This window comes from Cucurbita moschata, unplaced genomic scaffold, assembly GCF_002738365.1.
Source record: "Cucurbita moschata cultivar Rifu unplaced genomic scaffold, Cmos_1.0 Cmo_Scf00017, whole genome shotgun sequence".
NCBI lineage: Eukaryota > Viridiplantae > Streptophyta > Magnoliopsida > Cucurbitales > Cucurbitaceae > Cucurbita > Cucurbita moschata.
The window spans coordinates 2,078,009-2,098,836 of record NW_019268533.1 but is presented as its reverse complement, the minus strand read 5'-3'; the positions used below and the strand labels follow the sequence as shown (position 1 = coordinate 2,098,836).

At 33.7% G+C, this 20,828-nt stretch overlaps 2 protein-coding genes across 2 annotated transcripts; one reads left to right on the top strand and one right to left on the bottom strand.

Moving 5' to 3' along the window:
• Positions 1-12,839: 12,839 nt before the first annotated feature.
• Positions 12,840-14,059, top strand: LOC111455135 (probable BOI-related E3 ubiquitin-protein ligase 2). The gene is made up of 2 exons (XM_023096683.1): positions 12,840-13,248; positions 13,331-14,059. The coding sequence occupies exons 1-2, from the start codon at positions 12,991-12,993 to the stop codon at positions 13,856-13,858; spliced, it is 786 nt and encodes a 261-aa protein (XP_022952451.1). The 5' UTR covers positions 12,840-12,990; the 3' UTR covers positions 13,859-14,059.
• A 2,881-nt stretch (positions 14,060-16,940) lies between these two features.
• LOC111455538 lies at positions 16,941-19,432 on the bottom strand. Its single transcript, XM_023097252.1, has 2 exons — positions 19,376-19,432; positions 16,941-18,811 (listed from the first exon to the last, which is right to left on the bottom strand). The coding sequence occupies exons 1-2, from the start codon at positions 19,430-19,432 to the stop codon at positions 17,963-17,965; spliced, it is 906 nt and encodes a 301-aa protein (XP_022953020.1). The 3' UTR covers positions 16,941-17,962.
• Between the last annotated feature and the right edge of the window lie 1,396 nt (positions 19,433-20,828).

Sequence of the window (20,828 nt, the reverse complement as noted above, 5' to 3'; positions counted from 1 at the left end):
AAATCCGCCCCTTCGACAAATCTAAACTATATTATTTTATTGTTTTTTTCTTCTTCAAATGTCCGAACGAGATCTCCACCGTTGGATTCCGAGAACGACGGGGATTTATGCCACGTGTCGTCATGGAGATTGGGACTGTACGCGTGTCGATGTGGTGGCATGACCCGAACCGACCAACGCCCGTAGGGGCCCCGGGTTTTTTGGAGCCGGTGGCACGTGTATCCCACGCGCTACGTCGTTTTAAAAGTTAAAGAGGCAGTTTTTTTTTTTGTGGGGCCCAGTTTGAAGCTGATATCAGTGATTGGAGGCAATTATTAAGCGCCACCTGGCAAATTAGCGACAAGTGGCGCTTTCTTCTATTTCCTTTCAACTATTATTTTTTTCCACAATTTTATATTATCCTTTCATTTAAAAAAAATTAAATTACAAAATATAATTGTATAAAATATTAGATTTTAAAAAGTGACTAATAAATTTTGGAATTTAAAATTTTATAATATATTAATTTTAAATAATTTTGTAAGGTAATTTCTCTTTAATAATAAATTTTAATTAAATATTTAAAAATAAATAAATAAATGTTTTATAATTTATGATTATATTAAGTTAATTATTTAATAAGGGTTATTTTGTAAATTATTATTTTTATTTGGAATTTAAATTTAACCTTATTATTTTATATTAATTTTAGTTTTTTAATTTCTAAAATATCTATTTTCTTTATTTAAAAAACTGTGTTATTATTTATTAAAAGTAAATTAAAGTTAATTTTTTTAAATAAAAAAAAACAAATTAATAACTTTAAAATGGACCACGATCTTTTTCTATATACGTGTGGGGTTTTCTTTTTCTTTTTCTTTTATTTCCCTTTTCATTTATTATTATTATTTTATTTTTTTTAGTGAAAATTTTATTTGACTTGTACGAAGCTCCACTCCCCTTCGCCCTCCATCTTTTTATTAATTTAATTATTAATTCGAGTTATATTGTTATATGGGCACAATTAATTAATTAATTAATTTTTTGTTTTTTTCTTTTACTATATTAAGTTTTATTATAATAATTCATAACTTTTTGTCTAATAATAATTTATATAGCACTTAAATTATTTTATATTTCTTTTCTGACCATTTATGAACTTGCCCCCAAAGCATAGACCATACTTCAATACTAAGAAATGCTCCCCAACCAATGAACCAAATTCGACCCAACTCGATCCTTACAGTCTGGGCTGGATTGTTTGGATCGTTTAGGTCATCGAATCATAAGAACATCCCCTACAATGTATATGTAACGACCCAAGGCTACTGGTAGCAGATATTGTCTTTTTGGACTTTCTCTTTCAGGTTTCCCCTCAAGGTTTTTAAAACGTTTCCACACCCTTATAAAGAGTGTTTCGTTCCCCTCCCTAACCATAGTGGAATCTCACAATCCACCTCCCTCCGAACTCAACGTCCTTACTGACACTCATTCTTTTCTCCAATCGATGTGGGACCTCTTACCAATCCACCCTCTTCCCCTTTGGGGCCCAATGTCCTTACTAGCGCACCGCCTCGTGTCTACCCCCTGTTCGGAGAACAACCTCCTTGCTGCACATCGCCTGGTGTCTGGCTCTGATACCATTTTTAATCGCTCAAGCCCACTACTAGCAGATATTGTTTTTTTTGGGCTTTCCTTCGAGGTTTTTAAAACGCGTCTGCTGTGACAGGTTTTCACACCCTTATAAATGGTGTTTAGTTCTCCTCCCCAACTTGGAATCTCACAGTATACCGCCACATAATCAAATATGACATCTACGTTGACCAAAATGTCGATAATTTGATCCTCCATTCCAACACCTGTTAAACTAAGCAAAAAAAAATTCAACGACTTGAAGGTAATTGATTTGAATTTTTAATATTTATTAGATAAACATTATTACCGACATCACATCAACGTGTCAATCGTTAACATGTGCAAAAAAAAAAAAAATGTATAACGCATCTAATCAATTAAATTACGTGAAATATCAATATGAACATAGATGAGACAGGCATATAATAATAACGTAAAGATTTGAATTGAACGAGGACTCGTGACCTATGGTTTCCTTCTTAAATATGGCGTAGGTTCTAAGAAGCTGCACCTCAGCTACACGACAAGACATCATTCAACTTATTTATTTATTTTCTATTTTTAAAAAGGCAAGGAAAAATATTGCTATTAAATATGAGCCGTTGGATCAGAATCTTTTCACCTGTGCCGCGGTTCTAAACGCCGACTTTTAATTGATTTTCCTCGTTTAACCGAATAAATAACTGTATTTTAAAACTACATGTCGGACTTGGAGACTAAGCAAAAAAAAAAAAAAATATATATATATATATATATAATATAAAATGTGTTTATTTTTCACGAGGATCCGTTAAAAATTCCTTGCAAAATTAATTTACAAGGATCGAGTTACTCTCGGTAAGAAACTTTTTTCTATTTTTTTTAATATATACTTTAATTTTTTACTTCAAATAAAAAATTTTAAATTAAAAATTTAGTAAAGTAATTAATATGTAATAATAATAAGAAGCTCGCTGCGGTGTATGTTTTTATACGTATATTTATATATAAGAGTAAAGTAGGGACAAGGTCGGGGACCGAGATCACGAATGTAATCTCCACCTTGATTCAGTTAGTTAACTGAGAAAAATTTATATCTATTTGCTCTTCATTCTCTGTTAAAACAGAAACTTCCCAGCCTGATTCATTGTACGTTAAATATTATTTAAAAAAAAAAGGTAAGAACATTGAATCGTTGAGAGTTTTTATTAATACAATGGGTTGTTCGTAGCTTTGGCATTAGGTATGGGAATGGATAAAGTTATTAAATGTTGGTATTTTTTTTTTTTTTAATAATGTCAATTTTAAATGCCTATGGTCTCCCATGCTCACTCTCATTGCCTTGTCTTTATCTATATAATTTATTTTATTTAAAAATTAGTATAATATTGTTATTAATAAATATTTATTATTATTATTTTCTCGGGTGGAGCTCTCTTTTAACTTCTTTTGTACGATACATCAACTAGCTCGACGTTTATTTATGGGCGATCGACCCGTCACATTATCATCTTCATAGACTCATATATATAAATATATAAAAATTAATAGGAGAAATTGATAATTTATGACAATTTTTTAAAAATAAAAATAGTTTAAAAGGTTAATTATTAAAGAGGTAGAATTAAAATAACAATAATAATAATAATAATTCATTGAAGGGCTTTGATAAAGCCCAATAGACCTTTGATGGGCCTTGTTAAAATAAATATGGGCCTTTTAGATTCCAAAGCCCAATGACTAAGTTAGCCATGTATAAATGGCGTCCATGCCGGAGGAATCTACTCCGTCATTGGATCCGGCGTATGGATAATTTTAATTCCGAAACTGCCCCTCTGAACAAAACAGTGAGTGGTCGGTCAACGTTCAAAAAAGTTGGTTTGTTATGGTAATGTCGGAAATCCGGTCGGTCCGGCTGTCGGTCAGACCCAAACCGACCAATTCCATTTTTCCACGTTGTTTGAAATGGGTTTCCATTCTCCATGATTATCTCCGTCCAAATATTGTCTAACCGTTGAAATGGGTTTGAAGGAGATAAAGGTAATTACGCTGTCACTGCTTGTAACGCTATATGTTCGAGATTCAAATTAGGGTTTGAAATCTAGAGATGACACTTTATTGTCCCGACATTCGCCTACGTTACTTACTTATTGCTTCTAATAGTGCATACTACTCTTCATTATCTCAACATTCCTTGAAACATGATCACGTTACCCACTTGTCGTGTCTAGTAGTGAATACTATATCTCGTTGCCCCGACATCCTCCTACATCCCCTGAGACATGATCACGTTACCCAATTGTCGTTTCTAACAGTGAATACTACACCTCATCGTCTGGACGTTCTCCTGCAACTTTTGTAACATGACTATGCTACCCACTTGTCCTGTCTAACAGTGAACACTATACCTCGTTGCTCTGACATCCTCCTACATCTCCTGAGACATGATCACGTTACCCACTTGCCATTTCTAACAATGAATACTACACCTCATCATTCGGACGTTCTCCTGCAACTTCTATAACATGACTATGCTACCCACTTGTCCTGTCTAACAGTGAACACTATACCTCGTTGCTCTGACATCCTCCTACATCTCCTGAGACATGACCACGTTACCCACTTGCCATTTCTAACAATGAATACTACACCTCATCATTCGGACGTTCTCCTGCAACTTCTATAACATGACTATGCTACCCACTTGTCCTGTCTAACAGTGAATACTATACCTCGTTGCTCTGACATCCTCCTACATCTCCTGAGACATGATCACGTTACCCACTTCCCGTTTCTAATAGTGAATACTACGCCTCGTTGCCCTGACATTCTCCAGCAACTCTTGTAACACGACCATGTTACCCACTCGTAGATTCTAAGAGTGAAAGACTACTATTCCCACAAACCAACGCAGGTCATTTCAGCATGTTTTATCCCCACTCACGTTCTTCCTACGAAAATTCTCAATTGAGTTACCAAAAATAAAGGTCCACCGGACCACCATGCTGATATAGACAGTAACTTCAGTTCTTTCAAGCTTTCTTCAACCATATTATCCTTAAGATCGCTCGATTCATTCACGTACCTCTCATTACTCAAGCATCACCACGTACTCCTCCTACATCGAACAATTTAGAACCCGATACGTTTATAAGTCAAAAGTGATTTTTTTTCAACCGAAAAAAGATACGAAATTGACAGCATGATAAAAAGTAGGGTAATGTTATAAATTAAGGAGAAACAAAGAAAGTGGTTGAAGAAGAAGACAAGGATGAAAAGGGAAGGAAGGTGAGAAGAAATGCATGCTTGGCTTGGAGAGTACACAAAGCAAACAAAAAAGAAAAAAAGAAAAAAAAGAAAAAAAAAGAAATTAAAATACTTTTTTAAAAATTAATTTATTTTATTTTATTTTTTCCACGAGAGTTGCGTGTGTGGGTCACCATCCAATGTTGAATGCCAAAGCCAAACCTATTCTTTTTTCCGACTTAAAAAAGTATGTTTTGATTTTCTCATCTCAACTCTCTTTCACACTCTCCCTCCTAAAGGGTATTATTGGAATAACGCGTCTCGTATCCTATTCTCTACTCGTAAATCGAGTTTAGCTCAACAAGGTAAGATATGTCAAACAAAAGCATTGCTCGACTGATTTAGGTATGTACCCGACCTAATACAAGAGGTCAAAGATTCGAATCTTCTCACCCCTACAACGACCGATCAAACGCCCAGAAGCTAAAAATGATCGAGTTTTAAAAATTTAGGTTTTTACCTAATAAATTTAGGATTTCTTGTCTTAATAAAAATCTTAATACGTTTGATATAGACTCGACCTTTCTATTTCAGGTTACGTGAATTTATTTGTTAAAATAAATGCTCCTATAATATTAGAACCTAGAAATACGTCGAGATCGAGAAGAAAATTCTAAATCAATTGACCCAAAAACACTCTTTTTTTTTTTCTTTTGAAAAAATTGTCAATTTTTTTTAATAACAACGATAAGAATTTTATTTAGGTGATTTTCAGTTGAATTTTAATGAAATCAACGGTAGAGACCCACATGGGTTCAAAATTTCGAGTTGGTTGGACTGATGACTCGAATGATCTGAACAAGACTTACAACACAACCCAACCCATCGCGATTGTTCATTTTTTTAAATTATTATTTTAAAAATCATATTTATCCACAATACATGTCACATAATATTTACAGGTCACAACGCATCATTAACATCCGTTAAAAACGTCAAATATTCATCATTTCCATAACAATATTAAAAGCAGGGTAGAATTCAGTTAGGTAGTTAACCCAATTTTTAAATTGGTCGAGTTAACCCGACAAACCTACAAACCAAATTGTAAGGGTTGGATCGGGTAGTCTCGTTTGTTCGAGTCATTGGATCATGTGAACACTCATAAAAAACAGTTATAAACTAATACCTTACCGTCTAAATTGATTCAACCGTAACGTCTATAGTTAAAATTGAAGTCGCTCGGGTATAAATTGAATTTTTTGCCCTAATAATAATAACGGGTTTGTAGGTTCGTGTCATTATCATTGACTTAAGTACATAATAAATATGTGACAATGCCACCCCAACTTTAGGACTAATAATAGACAAACTAATACATCAAATCAACTTAAATTTATTAATCTCCTCGTGATTATAGTACCAATTAAAATACATAGTTTTATTATTTAAAATTATTATAATATTTTTTATTTTTTCATTAAAAATCAATTTAATATTTGATTCTACATTTCAATTTAAATAATTAAAAATATTGTTCGATTAATTATGATGTAATAAAAGTAATTAATTAATCACCGTCACATTAAAATTTATAATCTAAAGTTTTATGTGTGATTAATGATATCAATTAATTAAAATTTAGTTTAGTGGTTAGTAATAATTAATTGTGGGCTTTAAGGTTTCACCTAAAAAGATGATTTTTAGTGGGAAAATGAAAGCATTTGGTTAAGTATTGGAATTAATCTTCCTCCAAATTATTATTATTATTTTTTTAAAAAACCCATAATAATAAATAAATAAATAAATAATAACCCGAAAGTTTAGAAATCAAACTTGTAGTTGTCGAGTAACGAGTGTTATAGTGAGATCCCACATCGGTTGGAGGAGAGAACAAAGCATTCCTTATAAGGGTGTGGAAATCTCTCTCTAGTAGATGCGTTTTAAAATTGTGGGGCTAATGACGATACGTAACGAGCTAAACCGGATAATATCTACTAATAGTGGGTTTGAGCTGTTACAAATGGTATTAGAGCCAGACACCAGACGGTGTGTCAGCACATGTTGGCCCCAAGGGGGGTGGATTGTGAGACCTCACATCGATTAGGGAGTGGAACGAAGCATTCCTTACAAGGGTGTAGAAACCTCTCCCTAGTAAACGTGTTTTAAAACAGTGAGACTGACAACGATACGTAATGGGCCAAAGCGGATAATATCTACTAATGGTGGATCTAGGCTGTTACAATTATTGGGACGTTTTAGGAGAAAAACTCACTAATAATTGTACTATGGTTAAATCTGCTCTTCTGGGTTTGAACAATATCACTGTTATGAACCGTTCATCTTATTAATATACATTTTGAAAAACGAAAACAAATGATTTGACATATAACATACATCAATCAGTAAAAGAATAGACGTGTATTGATCCGATCCAAAAATAATCGAAATCATAGCGTTTTGGTTGTATAAAAAGGTAAGGTGGAAATGATGAAGGCTTTGAAAGGGTATGGAATGGTGAAAAAGAGCAAAAAGTGAAGCATTAAATGAAGGAAAAAAAAAACTTAGAAAGAGGGGCCTATCATTGGATCTCTTATTTAATTAATTAATTAATTTATTATTATTAAGTAATATATGACGGGACGTCGAGTTTAAATTTTATAATTAAAAATTAAGAAATTGAAGTTGTTCGTGAGTTAGGTAGACAGATGAATAAACACGCTCGAGTTTAAAGTCAGTGGCCCGAGATACGAATTTAACAAGATTTAAATAAACTTAATCCATTCAAACAAGAATTTAAATAGAAAGAAACATAACCCGTGCTATCCAAAAATATGAAAAGTGAAGAATTATAAAAAATAAAAATTAATTAGATTAAGAAAAAGATTAGACGTGAGCATAATTAATTAATCCAAACAAGAAGTAACATAATATAACTTAATATGGAAAGGAAATCGAGATTTGAGATATGAATTAATGAATAAATCAAAAGCTACCGAACAAAAGAAAAAGAGGAAGGTAGAGAAGTAGTTGAGAAGATGTAAGAAAGAGAAACCCCACTTAAAGTTTCGACCCCGAAAACAAGAAGAAAGGAAGAAAATTGCTTCCCGAGCCTTGACTTTTCGTTTATTTTAATCAGTTGAGTGTGACTCATTTATTACCGTTCGTTTTTTTGTTGTTGTTGTAGTAGTAGTTATCAACTTAACGTATCTCAACTAATTAGAAGTAGATATTGTCCGTTTTTAGCCCGTTATGTATCACTGTCAGCCTCACAGTACTAAAACGCGTATGTTAGGGGAGAGGTTTCCACACCCTTGTAAGGAATGTTTCATTCTCTTCTCCAACCGATGTAAGATCTCACAAACCACACCCCCCTTGAGGGTCTAGTGTCCTCGCTGAAACACCGCTCGATGTCTAGTTCTAATATCATTTGTAACAACCTAAGCCCACCGCTAGCCCGGTGTTTGGCTCTGATACCATTTGTATCAGCTCAAGCCCATTGCTAGCAGATATTATCTATTTTGGCTCGTTACATATTGCTGTTAGCCTCATGGTTTTAAAACGTATCTCATCGACTAAAATGTTATAATTTTGAATTTTCACATTTATAAATCTTTAACGGTAGATATCAACTTAAATATAGTTCAATTTGTTCTCTAGCGAATAATTAAACCACATGGGGAGATATAAGTGGGAGAGAGGGGGTGCGTGGGGGGTTGGGGTTGGGGTTGGAGGTGCAGGTGTGGCACATGGGTCCATGGCCTCCGCCGGCCTTCGGTCCATTCTTTTCTGAATCACTTCCATTAGACAGACACAGGCACAGGCTAAGGCTCATAGGGAACCCAAATTCAGGTTAAATTATTGAGTTTCAAGGACTCATAATAATGTTGAACTGCGTCAGAATGGAGCATGAATGTGTGTGTTTTCTGATTCATCCAAATCTTCTTCCCACTTCATCTCTCTTCCTTTATCCATTCCTTTTCACTATTTCTCGATCCAATCACTAACCCGAGCATAATTCAATAGCTAAATTATCATATCTTCACCTAAAAAGTTATAAAATTGAATCTCGATCGTTAACCCGAACATATTTTAATGACTAAGTTATCATATCCTATCCTAAAAAGTTATATATTCAAATCTTGATCGTTAACTTGAGCACAGGTCAGTGACTAAGTTATCATATCTTCAGCTAAAAAGTTATATATTCGAATCTCGATCGTTAACTCGAGCACAGGTCAGTCACTAAGTTATCATATCTTCAGCTAAAAAGTTATATATACGAATCTCGATCATTAACTCGGGCACAGGTCAGTGACTAAGTTATCATATCTTCAACTAAAAAGTTATATATTCGAATCTCGATCGTTAACTCGAGCACAGGTCAGTCACTAAGTTATCATATCTTCAGCTAAAAAGTTATATATTCGAATCTCGATCGTTAACCTAAGCATACTTCAATGACTGAGTTATCATATCCTCAATTAAAAAAATTATATATTCGAATCTCGATCGTTAACCCGAGCATAAGTCAATATTTAAATAGATACTATGTTTACATATGGATCCTTACGTCCTTACATTCCATTTAGGATTAGGAATAGGCGTACGGACCTATTTTTTAACTTATCATATCCTCAGCTAAAAAGTTATATATTCAAATCTCGATCGTTAACCCGAGCTTACTTCAATTACTAAGTTATCATATCCTTAGCTAAAAAGTTACATATTCAAATCTCGATCGTTAACCCGAACATAAGTTAATGACTAAGTTATAAAAAAAAGCTTTTTTTGGTCTTTAGTAGATCAATTATGGCTTTAAACTTTTCATTATAACCACAAAAATATTCAATTTCACCCCGAGACAAACAAAATTTCACAAAGGAAAACTTCTTAACCAAACCCTAATAGCCCGTCCGACCACAATAATTCAATAGCTCTGAACCTTAATAGAACAAATGTTCAAATCCTTCGACAAATAAACCCTAATCCTAGTTTTGTAAATCGAACACTCTAAATCAGGGTAAAGTTACGTATTTGCCACAAGGATGAAAAACTTTAGGTATTGTATCTCTAACCTCGTTGTGCCCTACCCTATTGCGAGGTCACTAAGGATAGCTTCGTCCTTTGACCCTTAGATTTAATAAATAATAATAATAATTATAGAAAAATAAATATTTGACATTTATAGTCTTTTAATTTTCATTTTATGTCTAGGTTTTAATGAATAGAGAAATTGTAAATTATAAGCTATTACAATTATTTCTCGATATTATTTATCATCATTAACATTATTATTATTATTATTATTATTTATTATTATTATTATTATTATTATTATTATTATTATTATTATTATTACATGAAGTTTAGTAGAAGCTAGGGGCCTAACCTTGATATTACAAAATATATTGTTACCTAAAAGAAAAAATAGACAATAAATGTAAAATTAAATTAAATTAAATTAAAAGCAAAAAAAAAAATCTTATAATTAAACAAATTATATGATATAAATTAAATTAGATATTTATAATTATTTTTTTGAAATATTCTCTAAATAATTTTTTTAGATGACTTTAATTAAAATGTAAAATAATTAAATTTGTAGCGTTATAATGTTGCGAAGTTCTCGAGATTGAGAATTAATTTTTATTTTTTTCATTTAATTTCTTACGATAAAATCGATAAAGTTAAAAAAATAAAAATAAAAAAAATAAAAAAATAAAAAAAGTGAATAAAAATTAAAAGATTGAAACCATATATCGATAATTCCCCGTGATGTCTTTTAGGTATAAAGTTTGACATTGAAATGAGAGAAATTAATTTGGGGAAGATTTTAAAAAATAAAAAATAAAAAAATAAAAAATAATAATTATTATTATTAATTAAAAAAGAAAAAGTTTTCAACCAAATATCACGTAAAAGTACTTTAACAGCAGCACCAACTTACACACTCTTTCATGTGTATTATTTTTTCTCCCTATTTTTTAATTAAAAAATAAAAAATAAAAATAGCGTTTTTTTTTTCTAGTTAATTATTGACTTAGATTTAATTATAATAAAACCATTATTCATTTTGTATTTAATTTTTTTTGAATATATTATTATTAAGAGTTGCTGCAAACAATGGAAATGGACTATGAATGCAGACCTTGACTGTGGGGGAGAAATAATTGAATTTCATTTATTTATGTATATGTTTATTATTATTATTATTATTATTATTATTTTATATGAATTTTGCCGACAAAATAGTGGGTTGGATAATTAGTGTATTGTAACGCGATTAAATAAATAAATTAGGAGTGTTCATATGACTTGATAACTCGATCAATCTGAACTACTTAACTCAAACGTTAAATGTTGAGGTTGGGTTGAATTTTTTTAAAGTCGAAGATTTCATTCTTGAGAGTTAGGCATTGTTTTAGCTCGGTCAACTTGAACAACCTAAAAACAGGGCTACAACTCAACAAAAATGAAAAAGTTATATTTAACGTTTGTGGGGTTGAGTATGTTCGGGTTAGGTTTTGAACTCTACCCATGTTGAGTTAGGTTGAGTCGGGTTAGGTTGTGAACTCTATTCATGTTGCTTGTGTCACTCACTTAATGAACTCGAAATTTTGGATTAGTCCAAAACAAATTTCAACCCAACTCAACTGAACCCATATAAAGTGAGGGATAGATAGATGAAGCTGAGAGTACATCTGAATGAGACCAGTCTGAATATATAATAATTAACCGAACTCAGCTGAACACGTTTAATTTTCTTTTTTAGCGGCTTAATCGTAAAAACTTCAAAATTAAACGTGTTTAATTTTAAACAATTTTATATTACGTGACATTTAAGATAACAAAACATGTTTAAAAAAACGTTCGAGACACGTTACATATAACCTAAATCATTAATTTTAAAATTGTATTAAATTTAATTTTTTAAAACACATATTTGAATAATCATTTTCATATTTAAATTAAAAAATAAAAATAAAACTTTTATTTTTTAATCAATAATTGTAAGAGTACTTATGAACGTGGAATTTGTCACACTATGAATTGAATATCAAAATAAGTCTCCACATGACCGTTTAATTTACGTCAATTCAATATTCCACGCGCTATTAATTAAATTGCTTTTGAACCATATTAATATTTTAAAATAATTTTTTTATTATAAAATTATTTAATCCATATAATTTGACCATAAAACTCCAAAAAAAAAAAAAAAAAAAAAACCAATTATTTCATTTTATTTCTTACTCAACCCCAAATAAATAAAAATAAACTTGAATATTATTAAATTTTTCGTGACCCGATTTTAAAACTATATATTAAAAATAAAACTACTGACACGTATTTTACCGGAGAACATAACAAAACACACTTTTAATAATACAGTAACAATATAAACTATAGGTAAAGTTGGACCGAACCACCAAAATATTAAATCTAAATATCAAATAAATTTATGAATTTCGCGCCTGACTTAACGTGAACTTTTAATATTCAAATAAGTCAGTAATAAATTAATTTTTATGTCTAATAAAACCCTAAACTTTTATATTTTAGAAATTAAAAAATAAAGAAAACAAACAAATCTAGAGATTCTCTGCTCCGTGAATTATTAAAATAATAAAAATAATAATAATAATAATAATGTTGATGGTCACGAAATTGAATACTGACTGAGTCACCAAATTGTGTCCATGTCCACCATTTTCTCTCATCCTCAAGCTTTCTCTCTCCTCAAATTTCTCTCTCTAACCATATTGCTGACTCTGAAATCTCTGACCCCGATAGTTTAGTCACCAAATCTGCATCTCTGTACCTTCTCTTCCCCCCTTTCCCTTTCCCTTTCCCCTCCCATCACCCTTTCTCTCTCCTATTCCTAGAGAGAGAAAATCTACCCCCTTTGAAAAATAGTATCCTACCCTGTTCCCCCTCCCCCACCACCCCTCCTTTTAAATCTCTCCCTCTCTCTCTCTCTCTCTGTATCAAAATATATATATGTGTGTGTGTGTGTGTGTATATATATGTTCTTCCCATTTAACCTCCCATTTTCGTCACGACTTCCTGTTTTGAATCCAAACCCATTATTCTTTTCCATCTCTCTCAAAAGGGTTTGATTTAGTTTCTTCTGGGTCGCCGGAATCCATGGCGGTTCACGCTCAGTTCTACCCTGAAAACCTTGCCTTTCCTTTCGCCGGAAACTCCACGGATGCCGTCTCTCCGCTTTGCTTCCAGAAACCGCCGACTGAGTTCTTCTCTGGTGGTGGTGGTGACGGTGGCTCTGTTTTTAGCTTTGCGAAGAATCCCAACAGAACGGCCGTTGCAGCGGCGGGGTTTTCTCAATGTGTGAGTGCCCATGTTGAGAAACAGCGACAAGAGATCGATTATTACATCAGAGTTCAGGTTTGAATCAAACCCATTACAGAATTTATGAGAATGCTCTGTTTTTTTTTTATCACGATTTTGATTTTCCTCTTTTTTTTAGAATGAGAGCTTAAGAATGGCGTTGAGAGAACAAGGAAAGCAACAAATTACATCATTAATGAAGAAAATCGAAATGGAAGCAGCAATTTTGTTAAGGCAAAAAGAAGAAGAGATTGCTAAAGCTGCTAAGAAAACAATGGAACTTGAAATTTTCCTGAGAAAATTAGAAACAGAGAATCAACTATGGCAGAAAATCGCTCAAGAAAACGAAGCAATGGCCATGTCTCTCAACAACACATTAGATCAAATGAGAGAAAAAGCTTCTAATTCCATGGAAGATGCAGAATCCTGCTGCGACATGAACTCCGCCGCCGCCGTGGAGGAAGAAATCCGACCAGGTTGCTCTGTTTTGGAACAGGGGAGAATGAAGAACAGGATGATTTGCAGAGAGTGTAATCATCGGAATTCGACAGTGATTCTGTTGCCTTGTCGGCATCTGTGTTGCTGTAAGGATTGTGAAACGGTCGTGGATTCATGTCCGGTTTGCAGAACGGGGAAGAAAGCGAGCATAGAGGCGATGATTTTCTGAGAAAATCCCAGAAATTTTCTTTCCCGGGAAAAGGCGAGAAAATCAGATAGGAAAATGTCAATAGAAGAAGGCACTGTTCTTCAACGTTTCTATTTTTTATTTTTATTTTTATTTTTTTACTGTTTCATCTGATTTTGGATTGGAAAATTGTACTTTGAAACTCTACCAAAATGAAGTGGACAGATTATTACAAGACAGAGTATCTTTTTTCTTTTCCAAATTCTTTGATTTTTTATTTAATTTTTTGAATAAAGGTTATTTATTTATTTAATTTATTTGAATTTGATGAACAAAATTATTGGGTTTTGAAGATTTAATTGATTATGTTATGGCAATTTTTAGTGACCCATTTTGGGGTTTGTTTGTCAGGTTGTTTCAGAGCTTTGTTTGGTTCCATTTGTTAATATAAATTGGGATATTCTTTTATTTTCCTATTAATTAATTTTTTGATTTATTTCTCTTTTTTTTTTGTACTTTTTTTATTTATTTAAAATTATTTGATGAGCCATTTTTTTAATCAGTTCATCTCGTTGACTTTGACCCATTTGTATTTGTTGGATGTTTGAATTTTTTTTTTTGCAATATAAAAAAAATTAATAAAAATGTAATTTGGTTTGTAATAACTTTAATTTGAATGATCTAGTTTTAACAATTACGAAGTAGTTTCGAGTCTTGTTAATCCCTCCATTTCTGAGCTGCAGGGGGCACCATGTGACGTGCAGTGCTCTTCCCGTAGCTGACTCTACCTACGACTCAGCCATTTTGAGGAGACTCTTACCTACGACGTGCGGTGTTCTTCCAGTAGCTGACCTTACCTACGACTTAGCCATTTTGGGGAGACTCTTACCTACGGCTCAGCCATTTCCAGGGTGCGGAGACTCTTTAATAAAAAAGATAACTCTTCTCGAGGCCCCTGCTGACGTCTCTAGACTTCTTAACGTTATCGTCCCGCCACGTTCCAGTACAAAAATTTTAACCTGATTCTCTTTTGGAGCTCACGCTATTGCACTATCAGACTCATAAACGAAACACTAGTTGACCCTACCTACGGCTCAACCATTTTCAGAGTGGGGAGACTCTTAAACAGAAAATATAACTCTTCTCGAGACTTTCGCCGACGTCTCTAGACTTCCTAACGTGTCAACCACCACGTCCCTGTTCAAACGTTTTAACCTGATTCTCTTTCGAAGCTTTGCACTATTGCACTACTAGACGCATAAACGAAACACTAATAAATGATGAGTTCGCTATAGCACTATCACTCATAAACGAAGCACTGATGAATAACGATCATACTAAGGTTGAAGATTACCCATAATTTTTTAATGAAATGTTAAAATAATTAAAATTATTTTGGAGGTTTAGTGATATGTGCACAAATTAATGATGATCCAACCAAACACATGCCCATATTTGGTCAGTTGAATCATCATTTAAACATGAAACCTTTGGGATTTAATTTAATTTAATTTAATTTAATTAATTACACAATTTAACCAAACAATGTCTTAATTATATGAATCTCTAATATTTAATTCTATTTATTTTATTTCTGAATTAAAATAAAATAAAATAAATATATACGTTGGAAAATAGCATTTTTGAGTTTAGGGCCGGATATTACTCCGATATGTCGTCCAAGAAATCTGGTGCTACGCATACACCATGCACCTTACATTATCACACGTGGCGGTAATTGATTGGTTTACAACAGTATGCGGGTCTGATTTCAATTTTTAAATTAAAAAATTCCCGTGATGTATTGTCCGTTTCACTCTCCCAGAATCGTGGGAGATTACCACACAATTTCTTTTTCTTTTTTCTTTTTACTCACTAAAATTAAAAAAAGGTGATCTTATATTTTTTTTTTTTGGAAAAAGAAACCGCGTTCACTTGTCACAATCCACGTGATTGTGCGGCACTCACTTTCCAATGACAAGTGAGCTAAGTTCATTTGTCACAATCCACGTGCGATTGTGCGGCACTCACTTTTCAATAACAAGTGAGCTAAGTCAATTCGTTCTTAGCTTGGAGAAATAACAACGGCTCACAGTATATAATCTTGGGTAAGGAGATGGTATGATTAAGACATACTTCAAATTCTCGTAACTTAGATTAAAAAATTGGAGGTACAAAATTTAAAACGATCGTTTTAACGGTATATAGACTAAAATTCAAAGTAAAGAAACGTCGAGAGATTCAAGGACTCTCGAGTGCTGGGTCCCGCTCAAGGAAATGAAAGTGGAGGGCATGGGCATGAAGGAGAAAAGAGGAATATTGGAGGGCATTGCTTCCACATTTCAAGTTTGGGGTTCTAATTGTTGCACACATCAATATGGGGGTAGACCTACCATGCATACACCCATCCCTATCTTTGGATTTCCTAAATTTCACTTTTTCTTTATTCTTTTTGTTTTTCAACACGCATGTGGTGGGTGGAATATAAATGTGGACGATGCTCGACGGTTTGGATATCATATTCGGGAGAAGATTTGATTTGGATGAGAATAAGTTCTTTCGTAGGTTTAGAAAGTCGATGGCTAAATAGCTATTTGAGAGAAGACATTCGTAGAAATACGAATGTCGTCGAATATAGTTTCACATTAAAAAGGAAATAGTAGACCAAAAAAAAAAAAAAAAAAACCGTGTAATACTACCTTGATATTTTATAAGGTGGTACTATTGAATTAGGACAAAAATTGTGATTTGCAATGGTATTCCAAGAACTTAAAACACCCTAGTGGTCTTAAAATTATCAGACACACCTGATGGTTTTAGAATTACCAGAAACTCAAAACACCTTGATGGTCTTAGAATTACCAGAAACTCAAAACACCCTGATGGTCTTACGAGTTACCATAAACTTACAACACCCTAATGATCTTACGAGTATCGCTACATCATTTCAGGACCTAATTTGTATTCAAATGGTAAGGAAGAATAATTGTATACATGAATAAAAGGTGAAATGGAATATGAATAGGACACTATTCATTCCATTCTTATCTCCAAATTTAAGTAAACAAGGCATTAATTGTTTATTAATGTTTGAAAACTAAGAGATAGGAAGAACACTATGCAGTTCATCCATTAATGTGCTTGGGAAAATTCAAAGTCGTCTTTCCCCAGTCCAAACTACTTTCATTAGTCAATCTAAGTCACATCACATCACGAATACATAAACACATTGTTCAAGATAAGATCAGATCACTCATCATTTCAAAAAAAAGAAATAAACAATGAGAGGCTTGGGGAAGAAGAATGGTAGTAGTAGTTTGAAAAACATTTTTTGAAAAAGAATACAAAGTACACCTGTCCATTACATGAACCTATACAGAAAATAGTGCTACTTTCTCAATCTAACAAAAAAAAAAAAAAAAAAAAAAAAAAAAAAAAAAAAAAAAAAAACCCCATCTCATAGATTTCAATCAAGTCTTTAGCCATTTTGCACAGAACCATGTCAATCTTTAACTGTTCTTGAATGGGGGATTTGGATTTGGCTTTGGATTATGGCCACAGGCAGAAGATCTAACAAAAATGAACCCATCTCACAGATTTCAATCAAGTCTATTAGCCATTTTGCACAGAACTAATGTCAATCTTTAACTGTTCTTGAATGGGGGATTTGGATTTGGATTATGGCCACAGGCAGAAGATCTAACAAAAAATGAACCCATCTCACAGATTTCAATCAAGTCTTTTTAGACATTTTGCGTAGAACCATGTCAATCTTTAACTGTTCTTGAATGGGGGATTTGGGTTTGGATTTGGATTATGGCCACAGGCAGAAGATCTAACAAAAAATGAACCCATCTCACAGATTTCAATCAAGTCTTTTAGCCATTTTGCACAGAACTATGTTAATCTTGAACTGTTCTTGAATGGGGGATTTGGGTTTGGATTTGGATTATGGCCACAGGAAGAAGATCATGGCAACCTTTTTTAAACAATTTGAGATCCGTACTACAAACAAGATCCAAAGGGGGCAGTAAAGATAAATCTTGAGAGAGAATTTTTGCTACTCCTCAATACTAATAACTTTATATCTGGCGCTGAAAGGGACTAGGGGAAAGGATAATAGCGTGTGGTGGTGGGTAAAGCCGATCAGTAGAGGCTAAAACCAAGAAACTGGGTGATGATAATGGCAAGACCAAGAGCAATGGCTACAAAAGAAGCAGCCCAGGTCAGTCTTTCAGTTATTCTAGGCACTCTGTCCTTCAACGCCTCGCTAAACGAGCCTATGAAAGCAGTATAGCTTCCCATTGAAAGAACTGTTCCAACTAAAAACATAAGAAGAAAGGCAGCGCCGGCTACACGGGAAGGCAAGGCAAGGGCAGGCAAGACTATCATAAGTGCATCAGGTTGCAGACCATGGACAACTCCAGTGGCAAAAGTAGCAAAACCAATCTTTTTCTTCTTTTTCTTTCCCACAACCATTGGTTTCTCTAGTGTTTCATAGATGCCGACATCACACTCACCATTTTCTAGAGCCACACATGGTGTACGGACTTCTGAAACTTCCCTAATACCCATAACACCTATTATAAATAAAGTCATACCTACTACTATTGTGCCCCAAGTTCTGAGAATTTCAATGTGTAGCTTATCTTGTAAAAGTAGAAATAGTAAGCCAAAAATGACCTGACCTGCATCATGGCCACACCCCCAAAGTGCCCCAACTGCAGCACTTTCCATGCGATTACAGCCAATTGAAAGTGGTGCAAGAGCAGCAAGGTGGTCTGGTCCTGATAGTGTATGTAAGCAACCAGCAAAGATCCCTGTCCAAGCACTACTTAATAGTTCACTCTGGATCAGTCGTCGCCCAACTACAGCAGCTGCAGGACCTCCAGTTTTAGCTGCTGCATTTTGAAAGGATGCAAAAGCTGCTGGCGCAAAGACTGGTTGGATCAGGATCAGAACAAGAGCAGAAAGAACACAGAGTGACCTTTTCACCTATATGAAGATTAACAACGTGTGAAATTCTATTAGCTCTAAGAATAAAAAACACAATTACAGCCAAAAAGGGTCTTTGTTCTTCATCATATTTAATAAGTTAATAGCTAAATAATATGAACACTCAGTTTTCTCTGGTGTCATGTTTGTCCATTCTGCTAATCCATCAACTCGTAACAACTACAGCCAAAAGGGTCTTTGTTCTTCATCATATTTAGTAAGTTCATAGCTGAATAATATGAACACTAAGTTTTCTCTGGTGCCATGTTTGTACATTCTGCTAATCCATGAACTCGTAACAGATATGTATTGGTCTTAAATGGAAATAAACCAATTTCAAAACTGTTCGAAATCGTTCACAAATTTCATTATATTGCTTCATAAATGCCAAGGATGCTTGAACATGTGAATAGGGCTGGGATTTTCGTGGTATCCAAAGATCAGAAAAGGATAAGGCGACGACAAACAATAAAATAAAATCATAAACACTGCTGCGTCTGTTTGTGAGTCTGTGACCACATGGAAATAAAAGCGTAAATGTGAATATTTAATTTCAATGAGTACTGCTAACAATAAAAGAGGAATGCAGCATGAAACAGAAATTTCTCTGATCATATCCATCGTTCGTCATTAAGAACACTTTCAACATTTATTTCTCAATAAAGAATCTCACTCGATTGTTTAGACAACTGAAGAATAATCCGAAATTTTAGATTATTTCTCAATATGAAGCCGTCGCCAGTAATTGTAATTCATTAGAAACATTGCTCATTTAATATCACAAAATTTTAAATCGCTGTTATTCTTTCCAGTGATTTCAACAAGAAACTGGAATCCTGAAATAAGATCTAATTAAGCAATGCAACACAGCAGATATTTCACACGACTCGTATGATTAGGCAAAAATTCATGCAATGAAGTGAAAAAAGTACTCGAGACTTCAAGAAAACTGACCTACAATTCGATAATTAATCCAAACTGAATGAGTTATAAAGCAAACAATTCACAGTACTCCAAACTTGACCTAAAATCAATAAAAAGCGCTTTACGGTGAATAAGACGGTATATATAATCCCAACGTAATCCAATTACCTGATAATCAAATGAAAAGCAACGAAGAACGTGAAATTAACACCAGAAAAAAAACAGAAATGCATTTCAATCCAATACCTTCTCCTTTCAGGCGAAATGTTCCAGAAAATCAAGCTTAGGCGAGCCGGCAAGAGAATCGGACGGACAAATCGAATCACTCGATGAATTCGAGGAAGAAAGACAACAAAACGAAGACATAGAAGGCTTCTCATTCTTACAGAAGGTCAAACCGAGCGGCTTGAGTCCATGGCGCGTCGGGAGGGGAAAATTGAGCTTCAAAGAGTCAATGCGACCAGACCAAAGAAGAGTAAGAGATGAATTGAGGTTAATCTCGAGGAAGGTCGGAGAAGGAGAATACAGAAGCCTTTCCATAGCGTCTCTTCGCCGCCGTTTGGGCCGGCGGCGGAGGAAGAAGAAGGGTCGAAGGTGACCGCAAAAGGAGGGTGGTGGTGAAGTTGGTACTTGGAAGATAAGAGTCCAAGCAAAACAGTTCCAACAGAAAATTGAAATCCCCATTTTTCTTTTTATTTTAATATTATTTTTCTCTGGTTCAGTGAGATTAACGTGGGCTCATATACTACCATACTTAATTAAATAAAAATTGAAAATAATTCATAAAAATAAATTATTTTGAATTTAAATATATTAATGCTATATTGTACAATAAGATCAATATGCTTTGGAAGAAGCTCGTAAATTTTGGAAAAGAGCTTTGATTAAGCACGATTCCTTACGATTTTTAAAACACGTGTACTAAGGAGAGGTTTTCACACTCTTATAAGGAAGACTTTATTTCCCTCCTCAACGACCTCACAATAGATCCCTTGAGGCCCAGCGTTCTCGCTGGCAAATCACCTCGTGTTTTGCTCTAATACCATTTGTAATAGTCCAAGTACTGCTAACAGGTATTGTTCGCTTTGACCTA